General features: G+C 44.0%; 1 protein-coding gene across 4 annotated transcripts in view; it reads left to right on the forward strand.

Annotated features, from left to right (window-relative positions):
- The window catches only part of LOC141103383 (coagulation factor XIII B chain-like), a 1101294-nt gene that overhangs the window by 475303 nt on the left and 598469 nt on the right, over positions 1-27522 (forward strand). For all 4 annotated transcript variants that reach the window (XM_073592898.1, XM_073592899.1, XM_073592902.1 and 1 more), the window contains one exon: positions 14683-14859. In XM_073592898.1, coding sequence (XP_073448999.1) covers positions 14683-14859 — 177 coding nt within the window. The remainder of the gene's footprint in view (positions 1-14682; positions 14860-27522) is intronic.

The raw sequence follows: 27522 nt of genomic DNA on the forward strand, positions 1-27522 counted from the left end.
CCCGTGGTGTCAGAGGGGGCGGGGTCACCCGGGTACGTCACCAGGTGGCCCCGCCCTCAGTTATATAAGAACTGTGAAAGGCGATGAAACGTCACACGGCGGGTGCCTCCCATGGAGGCGGATCGGTGGCAGAATTTTTTTTTTCTTTTTCAGTCCGTCAGCGGAGCGATCTAAGAAGATGAATGGACATCGTGGGACATTTTTTTTTTTTTTTTTAATTTTTAATAAAACACTTGTCCCAAGCTGTGTCTTTTTTTTTTGTGAAATGGTAGGGGAACATTTGCACCCAGTTACCATTTTACACAGGGGGGGAGGCCAGGATCTGGGAGTCCCCTTGTTAAAGGGGGCTTCCAGATTCCGATAAGCCGCCAACAGACCCCCACAACCACCGGGCAAGGGTTGTGGGGATGAAGCCCTTGTCCCCATCAACATGGGGACAAGGTGCTTTGGAGGGCTACCCCAAAGCACCCTCCCCATGTTGAGGGCATGTGGCCTGGTATGGGTCCAGAGGGGAGGGGGAGGTCCCCCCTCTTTTCCCGTGGCCTGCCATGTTGCGTGCTCCGATAAGGGTCTGGTATGGATTTGGGGGGGGGACCCCACGCCATTTCTTTTTAATTTTGGCTCAGGGTTCCCCTTAAAACCAATACCAGACCTGAAGGGTATGGTATGAATTTGGGGGGTACTCCTACACCATTTTTAAAAAAAATTTGGCGCAGGGTTCCCCTTAACTTCCATATCAGACCCGAAGGGCCTGGTATGGATTTTAGGGGGACCCCCACGCAATTTTTTTTTAATGTAGGTTCTGGGTTCCCCTTAATATTCATACCAGACCCAAAGGACCTGGTAATGGACTGGGGGGGATCCCATGCCCTTTTTTTCAATGAGTTTTATCTATATTGCCGAGACCCGACAATTCATTACAGCCGCGATCAGTTTTAAATGACAGTTTTTCCTTTGTCATTTTGGTGTGGTACTGTTCTAAACACGGGGAAAATGTGCCACTTTACAGGCATACTATAGACACCCCCAGGCACAATATTTAAAGGAATATTTAATTTTTATTGTTATTGTGATACATGTCCCCAGGACCCAGGTCCCCAAACACTTTTTATGCCAATAACTTGCATGTAAGACTTTAAAATGAGCACTTTTGATTATTCATGTTTGTGTCTCATAGACTTTAACAGTGTTCATGTGTTCTGCCAAATTTTTTGTCGCAGGAGGGTGTTCGGCTCATCCCTACTTACTACACTCACTGGAGCAAATTGTCTAACAAAAAAAGTATATACAGTACATTTAACATACATTCAAGCAAACACCTTTTTATTTTTAAATTTATTTTAAGCTAGATTCCTTTTTATTGTATTTCAATCCATTATTTTTGTATTGCTTCTGTATCTATGTGTGATCAAATAAAGTCACACTATTTTTTTATCTTACTGGCTATTAAAAACAATGTATTATCTATAATCACCTAGGACACTGAAAATATGAAAGGTGTCTAAATATTTTACAACAGGACAGTTAGAAGAGATAAAAGTAAACTGGGATGGAATGGGTGTCAGAAAGATGGGGAGGGCCGCCGATAGGGGGGTACAACTGGCCCTCCTGTAGGGGGCCCGGGCCCTTCTCTTTGACAGGGGTGCCCAGCCAGCTGGCAGCTTCCAGTTTTTTTTTTGTTTTTTTTTTTAAGTTTTTAACATATTTATTGAGATAACTCACAGTACAGAATATATCCTTCAAAAGACAAAGTTCAGTTTACATTAATATCTCTTTACATCCAAAACTTTATGTATGCTGCACATAAAACGAGAATTGAAACATATTGTTAACGTCAGCAAAATTGGATCTAAAGCCTCATAGGGCGCATAGAACTATGGACTGACCAGACACCCTTGATGGGATCACAGTGTCCTGGTCTAGACCTGGTTGATACTTATGTAGCAAATGCCCTACCCATTAGAGATCAAGAGCCACCTCCCCGGAGCCACTGATTCGCAACGGAAAGACTGCACCGATCCCCAAGGGTGATACTCTGCTCCTTATAACATAGCAAATTATAATATCTCGTACAGAATTAGAAGAATAGCCAACATAAACTTGATTTGTTAAAAGAACCGTAGTCATCTATCCTTGCATTATCTGGGGAATAGATGAAATAGGTAGGAGGTAAAGAAGAAGAGAGAGAAGGAGAGAGAGGGATAGAGAGAGAGATGGCCAGCACTCAGTTCATGTATAACTAACCTGAAGAGGGGGTTCCAGGGACCAGGGAAAGACCTAAATGCCCAGCCCAGGGCTCCCAGATTGCTTCAAAGGTTTTGAAATTGTCCTGAATTTTGCTTACTTCCCTCTCCTGGGTCATAATCCAAGAGATTTTGCGTTTAGCCGCTGCTAGGGAAATTTTTGGTGTCTTCCAGGCTTTAGCGATAGTAACTTTTGCTCCTAAAAGCATGAAAGTAACCAGCCGATGGGAAAACTTAGAAATCTTTGGGATTTGTTCGTTCAGTAGAGCAATTTGTGGGGTCTAAGGGATTGGTAGGTTTGTTACTTTGTGGATAAGATTAAAAATCTTATTCCAAAAACCTCTAATTCTTGGGCATTCCCACCAAATATGAAGCATGGAACCCTGGGCTTGGCAATCCCTAAAACACAGAGGAGATGAGGAAGGAAACATTCTGTTCAATCTTAATGGAACCAAATACCATCTGGTCATCACTTTCCAATTAGCTTCTATTAAAGAAATATTCATTATACCTTTGTGAGCTCTGATTCCTCTTCTGTGCCATGTCTCCAGGTCCCAGGTCTCTTGTAAGTCCTTCTCCCAGGCCTCCATATAAGAGAATTTAATGGCGGGTTCTAATAGGGAAGTATATATTATGGAGATGCCCCCTTTATGCTCTGAACCCTGGCCACACCAGCGTTCATACTCCGAAAAGGTCGGGGGGGCGGGTTTGTTTTTCCAAATTGTATGAAGAAAGTGGGAAATTTGATAAAATCTAAATTTTTCTGAGGCCGGGATCTCAAGCTTATCCATACAGAATTTCAGGGAAATGGGGCCCGAAGGAGTAAAGTAGTGTCCAATCCTGTACATCCCCTTATCTAACCACCATTGAAATGTTTTGATATCCATACCCGGTCTGAAGAGGGGGTTATGAAAGATGTGGGCCAGCGGTTGAATGGCGGACGTCAAGGAGGGCGAGTGTTTTATAACATCCCATAATCTCATGGAATGTGAAAGAGCGGGGGACATGATAGGGGGTCTATTTTTGTGAGGAGACCAAAGGAGAAAATCTAACGTGTATGTAGGTACCGCCTGTCTTTCTATATTAATCCAATCTGGGATTTCGTGTTTGAAGTAGATCGTTGATAGTTGGGCTAATCTGGCAGCTTGGTAATATTTGAAAAGGTCTGGAAGACCTAGACCTCCTTTTGTTTTTTGGCTGTATAGGACTTTTCTCGCTAGTCTATATCCCTTCTTACCCCAAATGTATTTGATTATTTTGTCTTGAAGTGATTTTAAATGGCCTTTCTTGATAGGAATCGGAGGGAACGGAAAAGATAAAGTAATCTGGGTAAAAGAGTCATTTTAATGGAATTAATTTTACCTATCCATGAAATATTGTGATGGGACCAGGCAAGGAGATCCCTCTCTAGTTTACGGTACATGGGAGGAAAATTTGCTTGATATAAGAGTTCAAATTTTGAGGTGAGATTTATCCCTAAATAACGAATTGAGTTGTCGCTCCACTTAAATTTGAAGGACTGTTTCAGCTGGTCTACTAGGGCTATGGGAAGAGAAGAGAAATTCAGTGCTTGTGACTTAGCCATGTTCACTTGTAGACCCGATAAATCCCCAAAAGAGTCCAGGAGCTTGTTAATATTAGGTAAAGAAGTGATTGGGGAGGTGACGAAGAGCAGAATATCGTCTGCGAAAAGAGCGCATTTATGGACTGAGTGTCCGCACCTTACCCCGTGGATATTGACGTTTGTTCTGATTGCAATGGCCAATGATTCAATTGCAATGGCAAAAATTATTGGAGAGAGAGGACACCCCTGCCTGGTCCCTCTAAAAATCGGAATGGGATTAGAAACATATCCCTGAAGTTTGACCCTGGCCACCGGACTCGAGTAAAGAGATTGTAGGATCCCCATAAAATGTTCCCCAAAACCCCAACTACAAAGGGTAGAGAACAAGTAAGACCATGAAAGCGAATCAAAAGCCTTTCTTAAATCTAACGATAACAACAGGCCTTCCTGCTGGGGGGTTCCATCCCAGGCAGATTGAAGGATTGAGACAATATCTGTCGCCCTCCTAACTTGGTCCGGGCCCTGTCTGCCTGGGATGAAACCCACCTGATCCCTATGAATGTATTGTCCAATGAATGAGCTTAGTCTATTGGCTAATATTTTGGTTAATATCTTCAAATCATTGTTAATAAGGGAGATGGGTCTAAAGTTTTCTACAAAGGAAGGGTCCTTATCAGGTTTAGGAATAACTGAAATGAAGGCTGAGTTTGCATGGGTTTCAATGGGTTCACCCTTTCTTTTGGAATTAAAAAATTTGGTAAGATGAGGAGCTAGGGTAACCGCGAATGTTTTCTAATAAATGTTTGAGAAGCCATCTGGGCCTGGGGCGGAGTTAACTTTTAAATTCTTAATAACTTCTAGGGTTTCCTCAGTAGAAAAAGAAGCATCCATCAGATCTACATGACTTTTCTGAAGGCGAGAAAGTTTTAAATCTGCCATAAATTCATCAAATCTGGACTCCCCGATATGATTTCCCTTTTTGTATAAGTTTGTATAAAAAACCTGAAATGATTGTAGGATGCTTTGAGGATTTAAGGAGAATGTGCCGTCTTGCTGCCTGATCTTGGGTAGGGCGAATGTACGTGTTTTGGGGGAGAGCTTAGAGGCCAAAATTGTGTGCATTTTATCTCTATGCTGGTAAAATTTCACGCCTGTCCAATGCAGGGAAACCTCGGCTTTAACTGTCAGGGCCAAGTTTAATGCCACCCTCACGGCATCGAGTTGTGCTGTATTGACCTTAGAAGGGTCTAATTTATGTTGCTTACATAAAGCTGCAAAGTTATCTTCCAGTTTAATAACATCAGAGGCTTTCTCTTTTTTAAGTTGTGATGTCATTTGGATCAATTTACCTCTGATCGTTGCCTTGTGGGCAGCCCAGACTGTTTCCGCCGAGGTTCCTTCTACATCATTTAGTAAAAAGAATTCCTTCAGAGCCTTCTCAATTATAGTAACTTGGATCGGGTCTTTAAGGATGGATTCCTTAATTCTCCATTGAGGGGGGGGTTTATGTTGCAGCTCTCGCATCACTAGAATGACCATCAAATGATCCGACAGGGAGGAGTCCTTGATGAAAGATTTCTTAACTAGGGGTATGTGATGAGTTGAGATGAAAATGTGATCTATTCTAGAATAGGATTGGTGGGGATTTGAAAAGTGAGTATAGTCCCTACAGGTCGGGTTGGTTTCTCTCCAGATATCTGCAAGACCATAATTAAAGATCATTTTAGCAATTTTAGTGCTAATCTTTTTAGGGCGCGTCATTTGGGTTGAAGGAGGTCTAGATTTATCCAGGGATAAGTCAAATGCCATGTTGGAGTCCCCTCCCAAAATCATTATTCCCTCCAGCAGTGGTTCTAGCGTTTGAAACATAATGTGAAAACATTTAGCTTGGCCTCTGTTAGGGAAGTAGTACGAGACCAGGGAGTACATTTGGTTATTTAGCAATCCCTTCACCAAGATAAATCTGCCCTCCGTATCCTTATAAACCTGAGTTGTCTTAAATTGGCAGGATCTAGCAAACAGAATTGCTACCCCCTTTGTTTTGTCCTGAGCGTTTGCTAAATAGAAGAGGGGATAAAGTGCATGCAGGAAGGAGGGATTGTACTGCACTGGAAAATGCATTTCCTGCAGGAACACCACATCCATTTTTTTGGATCGGTATTCCTGCAGAACCTTCCTTCTTTTAATCGCTGAGTTTAGTCCCTGCACGTTGTGGGAAGCAATTCTAAGCGATGACGAGTTTACGGTGTTAGAAAGCGTTAATAGGTGTGAAAATAGATGTATCGTTGAGTTTCACACTTACCCCATGGAGCTTTGACTTGATCAGCCCTGAAATAGTAGCGTGTTGAGACCTGGGGCCTGGAGTCTCCGGATATACAAGAATTCTCTGAGTGCTGGCAATCAAAAAGAGAGGATTAGTGAAAGAAGAAAAAAGAAAGTAAAGAAGAAGAAAAAGAAGGCCAAACAGGGGCCTGTAACGAAGGAAGGGTGAAAAGCCCCCACCTACGTTAGTAGATAACAACATTGAGCAGCCCTCAAAGAGGACTGGCATCCCATCGCCCAAATACAGAATAGCCATACTGGGGGGATGGGAGAGCACGCATGACTGCTGCCCGAGCCACAGTCGACTAAGGACTGTGATACTCAAAAAACCTTTGTTATATAGAAAGTAGACTTTGCATCAGAGTCCAGTAGTGTAATTGAAAAGCTGTGAAAGGAACCAGTCCGTCAGGATTTATCACAACATAAAAAATAACAACATATAAAAAAAAAAATAAATAAATAAAGGAATGAGCCGGGGTATTATTAAAAACATAAAAAAACTTGGAGCCCCTCATATGAAAAACAAAAAAGTGCTTTTGGTAATATCGGGACGGGGGGAAAATCCCCAAGTGTATGACACTTGGGGGGGATCGTAGACTGTGGATCTTCATTATGTAAGTGTAGAAACCCATAATGATGTGCATCTTCCGTGAAGAAGTCCTTGAGCATCCCCAGGCATGATGCCCTGGTTTAGGGGAGTCCGTCTCGCTTCATGCAATAGGAATAGTTCCTGTGTCCCGTTGTGGAACGGTCCCTTCATAGGCCAAAAGGATTAAAGAGGTGATAATAGATAAATGTGGGGAATGGTCGGTTTCCATCTTGATTACATGACCTTGCTTCCAACCGAATAGGTGGTATAATGGGGTTCTGTTAGTAGGACCCAACCACTAAAGATGACGTGAGGGTATGCAAGGTTATTACCCTTCATGATCCTGCCATGAGGGGAGAATAAAGAAAAAAGTATAAACAGCAACGTTGAGCTTCAGGTGGGCATTTGATCCTTCGCTCGCTTGGTTTTGTTCGCCTTCCATAGTGGAGATAGGGGGCTGGCTGGAGATGATCTTTTGGAGGAATTTGCCTGCATGTTGGAAGTGTCCATGTCTCCAGACTCCAGGGTAATGAATTTTAGGGCCAACAGGACTTGCTCTCCTTCTGTGAAGGTGGAGAAAGAGTGAGTTTTTCCATTAAATATAAACTTGAGGGCAAAAGGAAAGGCCCACCAGTATTTTATTTCTTTCTGGGAGAGAACAAGCAGTAATGGTTTTAATGCTCTGCGTCTTTGAATGGTCATCGGGGATATGTCCGCAAAGATCTGTATATCTTGACCTTGGAATGATATGCTTGACTGTTTCCTGGATATACTCATGATTTCTTCCTTCACACTGTAATGGTGTGGTTTTACTACTATATCCCTGGGGTTCCCGTCTCTCCTGGGGGGGCCCAGTGACCTATGTGCTTTGTCCAGTTCCAGTTTGTGTGGTGGTATTGCAGGGATTAGAAATTGTATGAGATCTTGTATGGCTTTAGGTGCGTCAGATACTGATTCCGGAATACCTCTCACCCTAAAATTATCTCTTCTGGAGCGATTTTCGAGGTCGTCAATACGGTTTAACGCCACTTCCAGTTGGTCTTGTATTACTTGTATATGGTCTGTATTCTGATTAGCCCTGGAGACCGTTATGTCCAGCTTATGTTCTATGGCTTCCATTCTAGAGCCAAGGTTCTGGAAGTCTGCTCTTATATCAGCAGTGATCTTGCAGGCTGTATTAGCAAGCCCTCAATCAAGCATTTCAGAGAATTTAATGAATAAATCCCCTACGTTTAAGGGAATGTCCTGTGTCTGTCCCGAGGCCTGCTCCTGGTTTCATAATGGAGCGTTAGTGTTCCCTGGGCCTGGAGTGTTGTTCATGGGGGAAAGCATATAGTTTTCAAATGTGCGTTCAAGCAGTGAAACTGTTGAGGCTGGCGAGGGGGTTGCAGTGTTGTGGCTACCCAGGTTCGTTTGGGGGGTGAAGGATAGAGTGGCTGGGTTAATCACTTGCCTGTGCTCCGCGTGTCCCCCTGCATGTGTGTCTCGTGGCTGAGACGCGGCCGCCATCTTGGTCGCGGCCTGCTTTCCTTCGGCCATAAATTGAGGCCCCAGGTCTCGGCGGACCGAGCTGCTGGACATCCCGGTGTTCTATAGCTGTTCCCCGTGCTATCCCCGTCCAGATCGGGCTTCCTTCGGGGCCGGTTCCTGCGCTAGTGCGACTCGTTGGCTCGGGCAGAGAGGAGCTCCTGGCTTACGCGGCCATGTTGGGTGACCCGCGCATGCACACTCAGAGCTTCCAGTTTTTTAATGCACTAAGGGCTTTTTTTTCAGCTGGAACCTTCGGCGCTGGCTCCTTGCATTGCCACTCACTAGTCACTTACAGACACAGAAGCGCGGCTTCTGTGTTTTATAGGTGACAGAGATCTCGGTGGCACACTCAAGTCTCCCTGCATTTACAACAGAGGAGAGGGTGGGATGTGGAGGGGATGGGGTGGGCCACGCAGCTCTAACCTTGAGCCCGCAGTATCGCAAGAAGCCTGCGCTGGCAGCCTGACCTCCTGTAAGTTTCAGTTAATTATTTTCTGTGGGGAAGAGCAGCGCTGTGTACTAGACATGAAGGAGAGGTCTGTACTGGTAAAGGAGGAGAGAGGCACTCTGCACTGGGGGGGGGGGGGCAGAAATGTGGGGGCACATGGCTTGGTATGATTTAAGAGGAGGGCTATTTGCTCAGTGTCCCTCCTGTTCCTGGCCAGCCAGACTGCATGCTCAGAAAAGATTCTGGTTTGGATTTTAGAGGAAGACCCAATGCTAGCATTTTTTTTTTTCGTTTTTTCCTTGCGTGGGGTCCCCCCAAAATCCATACCAGACCCTTCTCTTAAACAGCCAGGAAAATGGTATTTTCAGAAGGAGGACATAAGTGGTAGTCCTCCTTTTTTAATTTTTTTATTGACAGGTTTCTATTGATATGGGTGCTAATTAAAAAGATATAGGCCCCTTTCACACTGGCTTTTCGATCAGGTCTGCCTGTCAGTTTTTCAGGTGGACCTGATCAGAAGCTCCATTCACCCCTATGGGGCAGCAGATGTCAGCAGTGACATGTCTGCTGACACCCGCTACTATCCGATCCAATCCTGTCCGCCAAAGCCAGACGGATGATGACCCTATTTTCCATCCGTCCGGCGGAGCGGTTGAAAACGGGCAGGTGGTACGTTTTCATCCGATCTCCCATAGAGGAGAACAGGACTCTTGACAGGTCTATCTCTGCACAGTGAGTGGAGATGGACCTGTCAGCCGCCTCAGCGGGGATCAGAAGTTCGATCGCCCACTGAGCAAGCGAAGTCCGTCAAACGGACAAGCCCGTGTGAAAGGACCCATAGTGATATAGAAAAAAACAATTACAAAAGCAAGGCAAGTCAATTTTTGGTTACTACAGCTGCTTACATTTACTTTTTCTTTGCTTTTAGACCTCATGCACACTGGATGTTTTTACAGTTGCTCCTAGTGTTTTTTTTTTTTTTTTGTTCTGCCTCTAAACTTCCATGCATGTTAGCCTATAGGGTTAATTTACTAAAACTGAAGAGTGCAAACTGGGCAGCCTTTAGAAATTTTTGGGCCCCTTACACAGCTTTAGGCCTGGGCCCCCCCGAGCCTGATCTCCAACATTCCCCAGGGCTTGCCCATGGGCCATCCCACCGAATCCACACACCAGTCACCTCACCTGTACGCACTCAGCCTCCTCAGTCCTGTATATACAGTATGTCAGCCCCCCTCAATCCTCGATATATGCCAGCCCCCCTCACACCTGTATATATGTCAGCCCACCCCCCCAACCTGTATATATGCTAGCCCCATTACACCTGTATATATACCAGCCCCACCCCCCTCACAACTGTGTATATATGTCAGCCCCTCCTCACTCCTGTATTTATGTCAGCCCCTCCTCACTCCTGTATTTATGTCAGCCCCTCCTCACTCCTGTATATATGTCAGCCCCTCCTCACTCCTGTATTTATGTCAGCCCCTCCTCACTCCTGTATTTATGTCAGCCCCTCCTCACTCCTGTGTTTATGTCAGCCCGTCCTCACTCCTGTATATATGTCAGCCCCTTTCTCACTCCTGTATATATGTCAGCCCCCCTCTCACTCCTGTATATATATCAGCCCCCTCTCACACCTGTATATATGTCGGCCCCCCTCACTCCTGTATATATGTTAGCCCCCCCCCACACCTGTATATATGTCAGCCCCCTCTCACTCCTGTATAGCCTCACACATACACAAATCTGTAAACACACAAGCCTCTGGCCCCTCCCCGTACACAAACAGCCCCCTCCCTTTCCTTTACAGCCCCTACTTGTAAAGGAAATCTTCCTATCTAGTCCCAGCTAGTTTTCACAAAGCTGACATGTTGCTGACACAGGAGCACAGTACAGGCAACTCACACAATGGGTGCATATGCACATAGTAGCCAGAGGTGGCAGTAGAGCTCGATGTCTAAGCTCAATGACACACAGAGCAGCAGAAGCTGCAAGATCATTTCTATAGTGCACAACATGGCTCCCCTTCACCTGTCCTGCCTTCTTCTGGCCTGGGTGGGCCCCTTACAGTTGTATCGGCTGTACCCCCCTGATAGCAGCCCTGAGTGCAAAATCTGGTGCAGCTCTGCATAGAAACCAATCAGTTTCCAGGTTTTATTGCCAAAACCCAATTAAACAAGCTGACCAGCTTCTGCACCAGATTCTGAGTGCACCAGGTTCAGTTAATCCCCCCCTATGTGTCCATGCACACATACTGTACTAAACTTTTCTAATTTACTCAGAATCTGGGGCAGCTGTGTATGGTAGCCAATCGGCTTCTAACTTCAACTTGTTCAATTAAGTTTTGACAATAAAGCCTGGGAGCTGATTGGTTTCTATGCAGAGCTGCCCCAGATTTTGCACTATTCCATTTTAGTAAATAACCCCCATAGGCTTTTAGCAGTATTTAGTTGTAGGAGAGTTTAAAGGTAGGAAAAAAAACCCACTCCATCCAAAAGCAGCAGAGTTTGGGCAGAAAAACACTTGACGTTACTAAAAGCAGCTAAACGTGCGTAAAAACGCACCTAGTCGCTATTCACTTGAGCATTAATTTCAATGGCCAGAATAAATTATTTATTTTGGCCAATCAAATGAATTACTGCCCAAGAGCTTGATGCCTGTAAAAGACCCAAAAAGCTTTAGACACTTTTAAAAGCATCAAGCATTTTTTTCTGCAAAAACACAGCTGAGGAGTTAAATAAACATCCTGTGTGCATTAGGCCTTATGCTACATGTTTCCCATGGGAACTATGTGAAGGCATGTGTAAGCTCTAAATTGGTATTGTATGTTTACACAGGGCTGAGGACTCTTTCCTTCCCTCCATGTAACAGCACTGGATACTTCAGCAGCCAATTGCCAAGACCCAGTGCTGTAACACCTGCTGTTGTAGGCAGGCCCGGCGCAAGCCTAAGGCAGCCCAGGCGGCCACCTGAGGGTGCCAACAGAGGAGGGGCGGTAAAATCCAGTCCCCAGTCACTTTCTGCGCCCATATTGACTGATCATAATGGGAATCTGTCCTTTGACACGGGTCACTGTAGTGCCTCCTATGCCACCTACATAGCATCTGTGCAGTCAACCCCTGACGAGCACCCCCCCGCCCCCATACAAAGTACTGTAGTCACTGTGCTCTGGTCCAGCCTGGCAGTACTAGGGGGGGAGGGGGCTGCTCTGCTTCCTGACACAAGGGTTATTTTAGTTTCGTTGTCAGTGGCTTTTGATATGCGGGACCAAACTCCTGACACCGGGACTCTGCTTTGCACTGTCTGCCAGTGCCAACACCAGCTGGACTGCCTCAGGGGACACCTAAAAAATTAGTGTTAGGTACCACAGATACCAGGGTTCCTTGACAAGGCTCTGTGGCTTACACATGCATTTGCAGATGTGTGCAGACTAAACCCCTGCTTTTAACGCATACTGTTAGACAGGTTATTTGGTTGTCTGGGGGCTGGTGGTAAGTTAAGCTTGGTCTTTCCCTTGGATTTATCCTTGGCCTTGTTTGTAACTGCCTCAGCTTCCCATCTCTATCAGGGGCTGTACTGAGGGTGACCTGGGGTGAGTCACTGTGTTCAGTGGGCTGTGTGCAGAGGATGGAACATGGTAACCCCAGCATTCCTTTACATGGGCTCTGGGCTGTCCCTGCTCTAGGAGATGTTTTTTTGGCTTGATAGATTGCATAGGATACACAACTCCTGTCCTTTACTGCACCTCGATAGTCCATCTACAGATGTGATGTATAGTGAGGTGTACTATAAAGCCCCTTTCACACGCTCGGCCCATTCGGATCCGCCTGTCTGGTTTTCAGGTGGATCCCAGCGGGCCACCTATCAACTTCTATAGGCAGGCGGATATCAGCGGAGATGTGTCCGCTGACACCCGTCTGCCATCCATCTGACAAGATCCTCTGAAAACAGACGGATGGCAATACGTTCGCTATTCCGTCCAGCGGATTGGATGAAAACGAACAGGCAGTCCATCTCCCCATAGAGGAGAGCAGGACTCTGACAGGACCATGTCTGCACAGTGAGCGGAGACAGACCTGTCATCCACCTGCTCAGCGGAGATCAGCGGAGCGATCCACCTCTGAGAAAAACGGAGTCCGCTGAGTGTATTGGCTCTGTGTGAACTCAGCCTTAGGCCCTTTTCACATGGACAGACTCTGGCTCAAATCCACCTGTTTAGTGAGGAATCCCTCCACTGATCTCCATTGAGCAGGCAGATGACAGGCCCGTGTCCACTCCGCTATTTAGAACGGACATGGACACAGCTTGCTCTCCTCTATGGGCGGTTGGATGTAAACGGACCTCCTGTCCATTTACATCCGACTTTCACTCGATCCAATCCACTAGACGAATGGGGAATGGATCCCAATCCATTTTTAGCAGACCAGATTGGATGCAGGCAAGTGTAAATGGACACATGTCCATTTACATCCGCAAACAAGAAACAACGACTCCTGCGCACAGGTGGATCACCATATAAAAGATGCGTCAACACAGGCCTTGCTGCCCTCAAGGATGAGGAATCCTAGTGCAAACCGAAATAAAAAACGAAATAAATAATTAAATATTTACATCCGCCTCTCCATAGAAAATGGTTGGATGGTTTAATCGGGGTCGCCTGAAAAACAGACAGGCAGACTCAATCAGAACGTCTGTGGGAAAGGGACCATAAAGCGGTAGTAAACCGCGGCAGTTTATTAAAAAAAAAAAAAAATCTGCAAGACAATGGCATAATGTCTTGCTCCGTCCCCATGAAATACTTACTTTAGAACGAAGCAATCCAGCAGGGCGCTGTCATCACTGACAGGACTTCCATCTCCACCCGGTCTTCCTTCCGGGTTTGCGTGCTCCGGCTGTATGAGCGGCTAAGCTGCAATGACATCATGCACACACATGCACCCTCGGTTCCGGCACAAAGCTTTGAAGGTCCGGAACAGTATTTCAGACCTTCAGAGCGCATGCACCAGTCATGTCACCAGCTGCATGCAGGGTGAATAGCTCTTAAACCGTGCAGGTTTAGGAGATATTCATTTTACCTACAGGTAAGTCTTATGATAAGCTTACCTATAGGTAAAAATCACAAAGCGAGCTTTACTACCTCCTTAAAGGTAAGCCTTGTACATTGCAATGTGTACAACACAGTATCATATTACACTTCAATCAGAACACTTTTGGGGCTTTAAAGTAAAACTAATGGCAAAAAAGAAGGGTTACAACCCCTGTCAGCTTTCTTTCTTTCTTTCTTTCTTTCTTTCTTTCTTTCTTTCTTTCTTTCTTTCTTTCTTTCTTTCTTTCTTTCTTTCTTTCTTTCTTTCTTTCTCTCTTTCTCTCTTTCTCTCTTTCTCTCTTTCTTTCTTTCTTTCTCTCTTTCTCTCTTTCTTTCTTTCTCTCTTTCTTTCTTTCTTTCTTTCTCTCTTTCTCTCTTTCTCTCTTTCTCTCTTTCTCTCTTTCTCTCTCTCTTTCTTGGGGGGGGGGGGGGGGAGCGAAAATGCACGTTCGCCTGCGTAGACAAAAATCCTTGCTCCGGCCCTGGTTGCAGGCTCCCAAATATTTAGAAGTAAAGGGTACACTTTCCTGGGCACTTCTTGGGCTCTGTGTTATCATACATGGTAAAAGCACAGATTTACTTTACATTTTATACCTTTTATATAAACTTTTAATGAACTTTAGTTGCATGTGAGAACAGTTGTAAATGCCTGTTATAAACATATATTTGTGAGGTTCTAATTGCTGTTATGTTTGTACCTACAGTGATTAATAACAATGTTTCTTATCTTTATTTATACTTACATATGAACTCTACAGACACCTAGACGAAGAATACAATTCTGCTTTATTGTTGTAATCTATGTGAACGGTGTAATGCCTTGTCCTTGCATTATTGTGATAACATATGAATAAAAATAGGTGTAATCACATACATTGTGTTTATTTTTTCCATTTTCAGAATCTTGCCAAAAACCAAACCTGGTTAATGGAGAATATATAACAAAAGAGAATGTATTTGACGTTGGCGCGTACTTCATATATAAATGTAAGGAAGGATTTATCAGTAGTGATAACAAAGTTGAAGGCATAAGTCAGTGCGGTAATGATGGATGGCAGCCTAAACCAGAATGTAAAGGTATCTTTTATTCATTCTATTAAAAGTTTATAAAAATGTACCGCTTTATTTCCTGTGGATTACAGTGACTGGCTACTCCAGGAACTTTGTAGAGGACTTTGAAGATGTACTGTGCAACTACCATTCTCCTCCTTTCTGAAACCTCCTGGAATATGTACATCATATTTATATCCCAGGAGGCTTTAGGAGCCAGGAACACACCGCAATCATGGTCAGAGCTGGGGAAGGGGCCATCTGCCTGAACCTGGAAGAGGCAGCCATATTCCTGATGACATCAAAGAAAAAGATGGCGGGACCTGAGCTATGGCACCTAAGCAGTGAATCACAGCAGAACAATGCTGGATTTGCTGGGCAGGTGACTGTGTGAATCAAAGGAAACCCAGCATAACAGGTAAATGGGGTAATAAAAAAAAAAAACAGGAGAGAAGTGAGGTTCCAATATATGGTAATTTTCAGCTGAAGCTGAGTTTTATGACACAGAAAATTAACAAATACATTTGCATCCCTAAAATGGTAGTCAGTTTGAGTGTATGTACATACACACACAAACACATACACTAGAATTTTTTATGTTTTTTAAAAACCATAAACAATGTTTTGAATTTCAGGAAAGGTTACATAGAAAAGTGTTACGTTTTAGTTACTATACGATGTTATAACTTATGTAATGTTATCTACTTAAGCTCTGAAAAAGTTTACCCCCTTCATGACCAGGTCATTTTTTGCTATTCAGCACTGCGCTACTTTACCAGGCAATTGCACGGTCATGCATCCCTGTGCCCAAATTAAATTTATATAATTTTTTCACACAAATAGGGCTTTTTTTTGGTGGTCTTTGATCAGCACTGGGGTTTTTATTTTTTATTATATAAATGTAAAAATAACATTTTGAAAAAAAGATGAAGACAAGTGAGCGTGTCGTAACGCGTAGGGAGTGGCTGGAGCGAGACGTACACCAGGAAGAACAAGTGAGAGGGCGCTGAGAACGCCACACAGTCTTTTATCCATTTGCTTTTAACACTTTACCTTATTGTAAGAGTCCAATTTTAAACACTTTATTAAACATCCCCCATTGTTCAAACTTATTACACTAGTGGAGGCCTTTTCTTTCTCTCCCCCCCCGCTACGGTTGTGGTAATATTGAGCCCTTTATAGGAGACACTGGCAGAGGATATTAAAGGAGAAATTCACAGAGGACCTCACTGACAACATTCATCAAAGATTACATCGATACACCTGTACTCATAGATGCCATGTTTTAACAGCTTGAAGGTGAGAGTTCTGTGAGACTACATCCAGGAGACATTACATGGAGTTTCTATAGGCAACATACTGAATTTCATTATTCATCAGTCACCCACTAGAACATCTGTCCTATCTTATTCCCTTAGCAGGGACCTCTGAGAGTGGTTGACCTCACCCTATGGACTTACCATTTTCATTCATATATATTTTTTTCATCACATTAATTTTTATTTATTCATTTATTCACTTTGTGATTTACTTGCATTGCTATTGTGATTTATGTGCACTGTTAACTGTCACTTTATCACTCATTTATTCACCATCCATTTGGTTATTTCATCAGGAATTGATTGCATTCAATTTTAGGGTCACGTCTTTAGATGATACATCACATAGTGACACGTTCACCATTATACGTGTCTTTTATATATTCATTTGACTCCTTAGTTGTAATTATACTTCTTTTAGAATTTTATTCCTCATCACTAGATTTTTGCGCGAAATCATTTTCTATTTACTTTTTCTCTGAGTTGTTGTGAACACTTTAGATTTTGCTGCAATTATCTATCATCTCATTTTTACTTTGGTGTTTCACTAGCTTGATAGCGCGAAGAACACCCACCATTTTATCAGTGACAGTGGACAGCCCTGCCTTGTGCCATTTTGTATGTTTACGCTATTTGACAAAGAGCCGTTTATTTTAAGTCTAGCCATGGGGTTCTTATATAGTGGGGTTCTTATATAGTGAAGATATCCAAGTCGTCATGTGCGGTCCCAAGCCAATAAACCGACAAGTCTCCAGCACAAAATCCCTTGCTACTCGATCAAAGGCCTTCTACACGTCCGTTCACAGGAAGAGGCCTTCGATTTTTTTGCGTGTTGGTGGCATAGATCAGGTCCAAGGACTTGGTGACTTTGTCCTTGGCCTCTCTGCCCGGCATAAATCCAGCCTGGTCTGGTCCAATCAGGCCATGAAGTGGTGGTTTCAATCTATTGGCAATAATTTTCACCATGAGCTTGACATCTAAATTTAACAAGGAGATTCGTCTGTAGCTGGCACAGTGTAACGGATCTCTGTTCGGCTTGATGACCACATTGAAGGCCGCCAGAATATTCAGTGGATACTGTTCTCGTTGTTAATGAATTTAGTGCTTCCATAAGGGGTTTTATTAGTAAGTCAAGAAATGTCTTATAGTATATGGCACTAATACGGCTACAATCAAATCAAGTATATGGCACTGAAACCATCTGGGCCTGGGCTTTTGCCTGTCTTTAGGTCCTTAATGGCAAGTCTGATTTCTGAAGAGTCTATGAGTTTCCCGAGTTGTGAGATGTCATCTGATGCAAGTGTGCAGAGATTGGATTCTTTTAAGTATTCCTTTATGGCTCATAACCTATTGTCTTGGGTGTCTACTGGTTTGTGTTGATTCGGCAGGTTGTAAAAATTAGTATAAAAGTTGTGAAAATGTTGTACTATTCTATCTGTGGTTCTGTCAATCTTACATGCCTTATTCTGAATGCCCAATATATTGTGATTGGAGTTTGGGTCCCTTAGGGCCTTGCTAGTATTTTACCAGTTTTGTCACCGTGTTCATAGTAACATTTTTTTACGGAAGATCAGAAACCGTTTTATTTTGCCGTCTAGGATCTGCCTAAGTGCTTTTCTGGTTTCCAGTAAGGCCATCGTCGAGTGTGCTGTTAGGGACTGTGTAGGGTTTCTAGAGAGAATTTTATCAGTTAACTATGATTTCTTTTTATCTTTTCCGGTGGGTTCCCATTTTAATTAACTCCCCTCTAGTGGAACATCTGTGTGCCTCCCAAACCATCATTGGGTCTGCATCAGGGATCATGTTGTGTTGAAATAATTCAGTTAGTGGTCAAGTTAACTTAGGCAACAGGACTGGGTCTGTTAATAGTGAAGAATTTAATCTCCACGTATTAGGTTTGGCGGGAGGGGCCGTCAAACTTGGGGTGATAGAGACGGGAGCATGATCAGGTATAGATTGAATCCCTATATTGGCTTCTGATGTCACATGAAGGTCCCTCTGCGATATGAATAGATAAAATCATGGAAAAATCGGGCGCAAAACCATATAAATATGTATATGAATATGAAATCACCCAGTCCTGCGTGAGTGCACCATATATACCAGCACATATACCATAAATATGACACCAAAACAGTCCAGCATAAGTGATGAAATTATATCTAAAAACATATAGATTCATTCAATTCTTCTGTATATGTAGTGACTCCAACACCGTGTCTTGCTAAAGTGCAGCGTGCTTAATTCTTGTTAAACAAAAGTGCTTCACCCGAAGTGTCATAAAAATCCGCTCTTCTCTGAGAACGAGGCTTGGGGCGCTTGATACAGGAGTTTACACTTCCATTCCCAGCTTAGATGCACACTGTGCTTTCCATTTTATACACCGAAAGTTGGACCGGCCTCTGCCTCATCCCCCAGCTGTGCTGCTATCTGCTGTACTTTACATTGGCATGTAAGTGCTTTTTTTTTAAAAAACAGTATTACACTATATTGCCTCTCTGTGGCTCATTTATGGGGGAGCCAATTTTCACAGATCTAGAGATAAGGAGCGTTGGATTTACACTTCAGAGTGTAATACTTTGAGGAACTATCTTTTTGATGAATTACCATTCACCATCAGGGATGAGCTTCGAGTTCGAGTCGAACTCATGTTCAACTCGAACATTGGCCGAACAGCGAACAATTTGGGGTGTTCGCGGCAAATTCGAATGCCGCGGAACACCCTTTAAAAGTCTATGGGAGAAATCAAAAGTGCTAATTTTAAAGGCTTATATGCAAGTTATTGTCATAAAAAGTGTTTGGGGACCTGGGTCCTGCCCCTGGGGACATGGATCAATGCAAAAAAAAGTTTTAAAAACGTCAGTTTTTTCAGGAGCAGTGATTTTAATAATGCTTAAAGTCAAACAATAAAAGTGTAATATCCCTTTAAATTTCGTAGCTGGGGGGTGTCTATAGTATGCCTGTAAAGGGGCGCATGTTTCCTGTGTTTAGAACAGTCTGACAGCAAAATGACATTTAGAAGGAAAAAAGCCATTTAAAACTACTCGCGGCTATTGCATTGCCGGTCCGACAATACACATAGAAGTTCATTGATAAAAACGCCATGGGAATTCCCCACAGGGGAACCCCGAACCAAAATTTAAAAATAAAATGACGTGGGGGTCCCCCTAAATTCCATACCAGGCCCTTCAGGACGAGAGAGCGCCCCCCCTCCTGAACCGTACCAGGCCACATGCCCTCAACATTGGGAGGGTGCTTTGGGGTAGCCCCCCAAAACACCTTGTCTTCATGTTGATGAGGACAAGGGCCTCATCCCCACAACCCTGGCCGGTGGTTGTGGGGGTGTGCGGGCAGGGGGCTTATCGGAATCTGGAAGCCCCCTTTAACAAGGGGACCCCCAGATCCCGCCCCCCCATGTGAAATGGTAAGGAGGTACAAAAGTACCCCTACCATTTCACTAAAAAACTGTCAAAAATGTTAAAAATGACAAGAGACAGATTTTGACAATCCCTTTATTTAAATGCTTCTTCTTTCTTCTATCTTCCTTCATCTTCTTCTTCTTCTTCTGGTTCTTCTGGCTCTTCTGGTTCTTCCTCCGGCGTTCTCGTCCAACATCTCCTCCGCGGCGTCTTCTATCTTCTCCTCGGGCCGCTCCGCACCCATGGCATGGGGGGAGGCTCCCGCTCTTCTCTTCATCTTCCTCATCTTCTTCTTCATCTTCTTCTTTTCTTCTCTTCTTCTCTTCTTCATTTTCTTCTTCGGGCCGCCCGGCATCCATGCTGGCATGGAGGGAGGCTCCCGCTGTGTGACGGCGTCTCCTCGTCTGACGCTTCTTAAATAACGGGGGGCGGGGCCACCCGGTGACCCCACCCCCCTCTGACGCACGGGACATGACAGGACTTCCCTGTGGCATTCCCCGTGACGTCACAGGGAAGTCCCGTCAAGTCACCGTGCGTCAGAGGGGGGCGGGGTCACCGGGTTGCCCCGCCCCCCGTTATTTAAGAACCGTCAGACGAGGAGACGCTGTCACACAGCGGGAGCCTCCCTCCACGCCAGCATGGATGCGGAGCGGCCCGGAGATGAAAATGGAGAAGAGAAGAAGAGAAGAAAAGAAGAAGATGAAGAAGATGAAGAAGAAGATGAAGATGAAGAGAAGAGCGGGAGCCCCCCCCATGCCATGGGTGTGGAGCGGCCCGAGGAGAAGAAGATAGAAGACGCCGCGGAGGAGATGCTGGACAAGAACGCCGGAAGAAGAACCAGAAGAGCCAGAAGAACCAGAAGAAGAAGAAGAAGATGAAGGAAGATAGAAGAAGGAAGAAGCATTTAAATAAAGGAATTGTCAAAAACTGTCTCTTGTCATTTTTAACATTTTTGACAGTTTTTTAGTGAAATGGTAGGGGTACTTTTGTACCCCCTTCCCATTTCACACAGGGGGGGCCGGGATCTGGGGGTCCCCTTGTTAAAGGGGGCTTCCAGATTCTGATAAGCCCCCCGCCTGCAGACCCCCACAACCACCGGCCAGGGTTGTGGGGGATGAGGCCCTTGTCCTCATCAACATGGGGACAAGGTGCTTTGGTGGGCTAGCCCAAAGCACTCTCCCAATGTTAAAGGCATGTGGCCTGGTACGGTTCAGGAGGGGGGGCGCCCTCTCGTCCCCCCTCTTTTCCTGCGGCCTGCCAGGTTGCATGCTCGGATAAGGGTCTGGTATGGATTTTTGGGGGGACCCCACGCCAGGTTTTTTAAAAATTTTGGCGCGGGGTTCCCCATCAAAATCCATACCAGACCTGAAGGGTCTGGTATGAATTTTTAGGGGGACCCCTACGTCATTTTTTTTTTTTTTTTTATTTTGGTTCGGGGTTCCCCTGTGGGGAAATCCCATGCCGTTTTTATCAATGAACTTTTATGTGTAATTCATTAATAGCCGCGAGTCGTTTTAAATGACTTTTTTCCTTTGAAATGTCATTTTGCTGTCAGACTGTTCTAAACACGGGAAACATGAGCCCCTTTACAGGCATACTGTAGACACCCCCCAGGTATGAAATTTAAAGGAATATTACACTTTTATTGTTTGACTTTAAGCATTATTAAAATCACTGCTCCCGAAAAAATGGCCGCTTTTAAAACTTTTTTTGCATTGTTACATGTGCCCTGGGGCAGGACCCGGATCCCCAAACCCTTTTAAGGACAATACCATGCAAATTAGCCTTTAAAATGAGCACTTTTGATTTTGAACATTCGAGTCCCATAGACTTCAATGGGGTTCTAACGTTCGTACGAAGTTTTGGTCTGTTCGCAAGTTCTGGTGTGAACCGAACCGGGGGGGGGTGTTTGGCTCATCCCTATTCATTACAAATATACAAGGTACAGTGGGGCAAAAAAGTATTTAGTTAGCCACCAATTGTGCAAGTTCTCCCACTTAAAAATGAGAGAGGCCTGTAATTGTCATCATAGGTATACCTCAACTATGAGAGACAAAATGTGGAAACAAATCCAGACAATCACATTGTCTGATTTTTGAATTTATTTGCAAATTATGGTGAAAAATAAGTATTTGGTCAATATCAAAAGTTCATCTCAATACTTTGTTATATATCCTTTGTTGGCAATGACAAAGGTCAATCATTTTCTGTAGGTCTTCACAAGGTTGTCACACACTTTTGCTGGTATGTTGGCCCATTCCTCCATGCAGATCTCCTCTAGAGCAGTGATGTTTTGGGGCTGTCGCTGGGTAACACGGACTTTCAACTCCCTCCGGTTTTCTTTTTTTTTTCCATAATCAATACAGCTCAGTCTCTTTTCCTAACCCTGACCCCTACCCCCACCCTCTAAAGCCCCAACAAGCAGAAAAAAAAAAAGGAAAAAAAGGGAAGGGTGCACCCCCTCCCCCTCCCATCCGATCGCACATGACCTACCTCTCATGTTCTCCACTTCTAAAAGCTAGGTAGGGAGACCATATCTTCCAGTATTTTTCATCCTGTTCTTTCAACATCAAAGTCAGATTCTCCATTTGTTGGATTTCTGTTATTCTAGCCCACCACTGTACTCTAGACGGCGGAACTATACTTTTCCACAAAGCCGGAATACAGGCCCTCGCTGCCGCGAGAAGGTGTTTAAGCGGGGAGTTTTTATATTTTTCCACCGACATGGGGACATCATTTAATAAGAATGCTGCCGGATTTTCTCCAAGAGACACACCTGTAATATCCTTAACTGTTTCCTCGACCATTTTCCAAAATTCCCTGATCTTCTCACATTCCCAAAAAATGTGCAACATCGTGCCCTCTGACTTCCCACAGCGCCAACATACATTTGGAACCTGTGGGAATATTTTATGTAGCACGGATGGTGTTCTATACCATCTGGTGAGGATTTTATATCCTCCCTCCTGATTGCTTGCGACTGATGTTTTATGGAGAGATTTTATCCTTCTGTCTTTGGCAGAACAAGATCCCCATTTCCCTCTCCCAGGCTTGAATAAAATTAAGATCTTGGGGTGCTTCCAGGCTCGTTAATACTTCATAGAAATATGATAGGGAATGCCTCATACTCTCTCCATCTAAACATATCTGTTCAAAGCCCGATAGTCCCCGTATTTCTGGGTAAATTTTTATTTTCGAGCGGATGTATGCTCCTAACTGCATTGCCCTGAGGAAGTCCAAGTCTGGTGTTACTTCTCTTTCTATCTCACCTGTTGTCATCAAACAGTTACCCCTTGAGAAATGTATGATCCTGTTTATCCCCCTTCGTTTAATAACCTCATATCCCCGGTCTGTTATGCCAGGCTGAAAGTCTGGCGTACCCAGCACCGGGATCATGGGACTCGGAGATGGAGACAGATTTGTCTTTTTAAAGATCGTGTTAATTGTATGAAGAGTTGCACTTGCCAGTGGATGTTTTTTCACTATTGTTGGTATATCCAGTCTTGCTATCCACGGCAATCCCTCCAGGGGAATATTAACCATCGCTTGTTCTAATTGTACATATGGTTTCCTCTCAGAGGCGCACCATTCCATTAGTCTAGCTAACTGTGAGGCTTCCTGGGATCTCACTGGGTCTGGAAAGCCAATGCCTCCTTTTTCTTTCGGGAGCACTAGGATGGTTCTCCGTACTCTTACTGGCTTCCCAGCCCAGATAAACTTCAAAAACCTCGATCTAAGGTCCTTCAGAAAGCTTGGGGGAGTCTTTATTGGCAACAAGTAAAGAAGCCTAGGCATGACATTCATCTTTATGATATTTGTCCTTCCAAACCATGTAAAGGTCTCTCTATCCCATCTCTGTAACTCTAGTTTAATTTGTCTTAGCATCGGGACATAATTTAATTCAAATATCCTGCTAAGCTTCTTTGGTATTTTAGTTCCCAAGTAGCTTATATGGGATTCTGTCCATCTGAAGTTAAATTGCATCTTTATCTGTTGCAGTCAGGGTGCCTTCATTCCCATCCCCATAGCCTCTGATTTGGTATAATTCACCTTATAATTTGCTATCCTCCCATATTGACGTATCTCCATTAGGAGAGACAGGAGGCATATTATTGGAGAGGTTATGAAAAAAATCAGATTGTCCGCATATGCTGCTAATTTATGCTCCTCTCTTTCTGTGTTTATACCTCTAATATTGGAGTTGGCTCGTATCTTCCTTAGGAAAGGCTCCAATGTGAGAATAAAAATAATGGGCGACAATGGACAGCCCTGGCGCATTCCATTTCGAATACAGAATGAATCCGAGAGTCTATCGTTTACCCTAACCCTCGCACTCGGGACAGAGTATAGATTTGAAAACCATCTCAGCATTCCATCCCCCAGACCAATATGTTGCAATGTAGCCCTAAGGAATATCCAATCAACTCTATCAAATGCTTTTTCAGCATCAGCTGAAAACAGTGTTAGGGGTTTCTGCTGACTCTGTGTAATGTAGATGGCGTTTATTACTCTCTGCGTATTTTCCCTCCCCTCCCTCCCAGCAGTAAACCCCACTTGGTCTTGGTGTATCAGTGAGGGGATGTGTTCATCAAGTCTGGTCGCTAGAATCTTTGAGAAAATTTTTAGATCCGCATTTAACAAAGCTATTGGCCGGTAGCTGAAACACTGAGATGGGTCCTTACCCTCCTTCAGGATTACTGCTATATGTGCCAACAATGTCTCAGTAGGTATCTTCTGTCCCTCGCACAATGAGTTAAAGGCAGCTATGAATCCCTGAGCCAATTTCTCCGCAAAAATCTGTAGTATGCCAGGGTATACCCGTCTGGGCCCTGTGCTTTCCCCAATTTTAAAAGGTTTAATGCTCTCTTAAATTCTTCTACTGTAATTGGTACGTCTAGCTCTCGTGCGGTCTCCTCAACTTTGGCATTCCTGAGGTTTGTAAATATTCCCTTGCCAACTCCCATTTACTCTTACTCTTCTCTGGAGATAATTGTCCTTCCAATTGGTAAAGACCCTTGTAGTACTCCTTAAAAATCTGTGCCATTTCCTGTGAGGAGCTAACCATCCTATCATTCTGTGTTTTAATACCTGACATATACCTCTGTGTAGTGGTATCCTTAAGGGCCTTTGCTAACATCCTGCTCGGTTTGTTCCCAAATTCATAGAGTGTCCCTCTTCCCCGTTTCAGCTTACCTTTTGCCTGTTCAATGAGCAATGAGTTTAAGTCCTCCCGTAAACCACTTAATTTCTCCTCTATTTCTTGTGTCTGAGATTTTTTATGTATCAGCTCCACTTCCCGAATTCTTTTAAGTAGTACATCAATCTGTTCGTTAAGCTTCTTTTTCCTATGCGCCCCTAAAGATATAAAGACCCCGCTCATCATGCATTTATGTGTTTCCCATAAACAGAATGGGGTAACTTCCTCTGTATCATTTATTAAAAAAAGGAATCCAGTTCCTGATTTAATTTTTGTTCATAATCCTTGTCCTTTAACAGGGTCTCATTGATCCTCCATTGCCACTCGCGACGATCTCCCTCTCCTAGGTCCAGTACACAGTTGGTCGGGGCATGCTCTGACAAGGTGAATGAGCCTATATAAGCACTCACCAACGATGTTATTCCTGTCTGTGAAACCAAAATATAATCGATTCGAGTATATGATTTATGTTTTGCCGAGAAGAATGTATAATCTCTATCTTGGACATGTAATGTCCTCCATGTATCTACCACCTGCAGATCACTTAATAATTTTTTTACTCTTCGTAATTTTGTAAATGACAGGTGGGAGGCTCCCCTGGATGCATCTAAAGAAGGGTCCAGGGCCAAATTTAAGTCTCCCCCTATCATCAAGATTCCCTCCTTATGCTGATGTACCAATTGGAGACAGGTCTCCAGGCAACCAATTCGGGAGATACATATTCACTTATGTAACCTTTTGCAGTCCTAGTAATCCCTTTACAATTAAAAGACGGCCCTCCTCATCTGTAATTACTTTAGTCTCCTTCCATGGAGTCTGTTTTGACACAATGATAGAAACCCCATTTGATTTAGAGGTCAAGGATGCACTATGGTATACAGCAGAGAATTTATGGTTTACCAGCCTTGGTATTCTATCCCTTCTAAAGTGTGTCTGCTGCAGAAAGGCAATTTGCGTCTTTAACCTTCTCAGTTCAGCAAGCAGCCTAATCCATTTCTCTGGGATGTTTAGTCCCTTAACATTATATGAGGTAAACTTTAATCTGGTCATGTCTTACGATCGTCTGGGGCTATGGGAGGGGGAGCCCAAAAAAAAAAAAAAAAAAAAAAAAAAAAACCCAATTCCCTTGTCCTATCAAAGAGATAGGCCAGTCGGCGCGACTCCTCGCTGCCGTTAACTAGCCCCTTCAGGGAAGAAAAAAAAAAAAAGAAAGAAACTCCTCTGACTTTACCTCCACCCGGAGGAGAGATGCTTGTTGTGGGGGGATGTCCCCGAGCACGGGGAGATCAGCGCAGGCTTATCAGCAGCGACACGCACAAGATTACAAATAAATGAATAAAAAGAGATAGCACAGTATTTTAAATTGTAAATCAAAGGTATATCCTATATCCTAAGCAACACCATATATCACTCCACAATGGGTACAGCACCCTTTTACATTTGTATATACATTTACATTTACATTTAGCAATTACAACCACATAATCCAATTTTCCATGGGGTTGAGATCTGGAGACTGGCTAGGCCACTCCAGGACCTTGAAATGCTTCTTATGAAGCCACTCCTTCGTTGCCCAGGCGGTGTGTTTGGGATCATTGTCATGCTGAAAGACCCAGCCACGTTTCATCTTCAATGCCCTTGCTGATGGGAGGAGGTTTGCACTCAAAATCTCACGATACATGGCCCCATTAATTCTTTCATGTACACGGATCAGTCGTCCTGTTCCCTTTGCAGAGAAACAGCCCCAAAGCATGATGTTGCCACCCCCATGCTTCACAGTAGGTATGGTGTTCTTTGGTTGCAACTCAGCATTTTCTCTCCTCCAAACACGACGAGTTGTGTTTCTACCAAACAGTTCTACTTTGGTTTCATCTGACCATATGACATTCTCCCAATCCTCTTCTGGATCATCCAAATGCTCTCTAGCAAACCTTAGATGGGCCTGGACATGTACTGGCTTAAGCAGAGGGACACGTCTGGAACTGCAGGATTTGAGTCCCTGGCGGCGTAGTGTGTTACTGATGGTAGCCTTTGTTAAGTTGGCCCCAGCTCTCTGCAGGTCATTTACTAGGTCCCCCCGTTCGGTTCTGGAATTTTTGCTCACCGTTCTTGTGATCATTTTCACCCCGCGGGGTGAGATCTTGCGTGGAGCCCCAGATCGAGGGAGATTATCAGTGGTCTTGTATGTCTTCCATTTTCTAATTATTGCTCCCACAATTGATTTCTTCACAACAAGCTGCTTGCCTATTGAAGATTCAGTCTTCCCAGCATGGTGCAGGTGTACAATTTTGTTTCTGGTGTCCTTCGCCAGCTCTTTGGTCTTCACTATAGTGGAGTTTGGAGTGTGACTGTTTGAGGTTGTGGACAGGTGTCTTTTATACTGATAACAAGTTCAAACAGGTGCCATTAATACAGGTAATGAGTGGAGGACAGAGGAGCCTCTTAAACAAGAAGATACAGGTCTCTGAGAGCCAGAAATCTTGCTTGTTTGTAGGTGACCAAATACTTATTTTCTACCATAATTTGCAAATAAATTCTTTCAAAAATCAGAAAATGTGATTGCCTAGATTTGTTTCCACATTTTGTCTCTCATAGATGAGGTATACCTTTGACAATTACAGGCCTCTCTTATCTTTTTAAGTGGGAGAACTTTCACAATTGGTGGCTGACTAAATACTTTTTTGCCCCACTGTAGGAGCGGTTAAGTATGTATATTTGGGTAAGGTGACCTGATAATTTGAGTGACACTGCCTTG

The sequence above is a fragment of the Aquarana catesbeiana genome, linkage group LG07 (assembly GCF_042186555.1).
Source record: "Aquarana catesbeiana isolate 2022-GZ linkage group LG07, ASM4218655v1, whole genome shotgun sequence".
Lineage (NCBI taxonomy): Eukaryota > Metazoa > Chordata > Amphibia > Anura > Ranidae > Aquarana > Aquarana catesbeiana.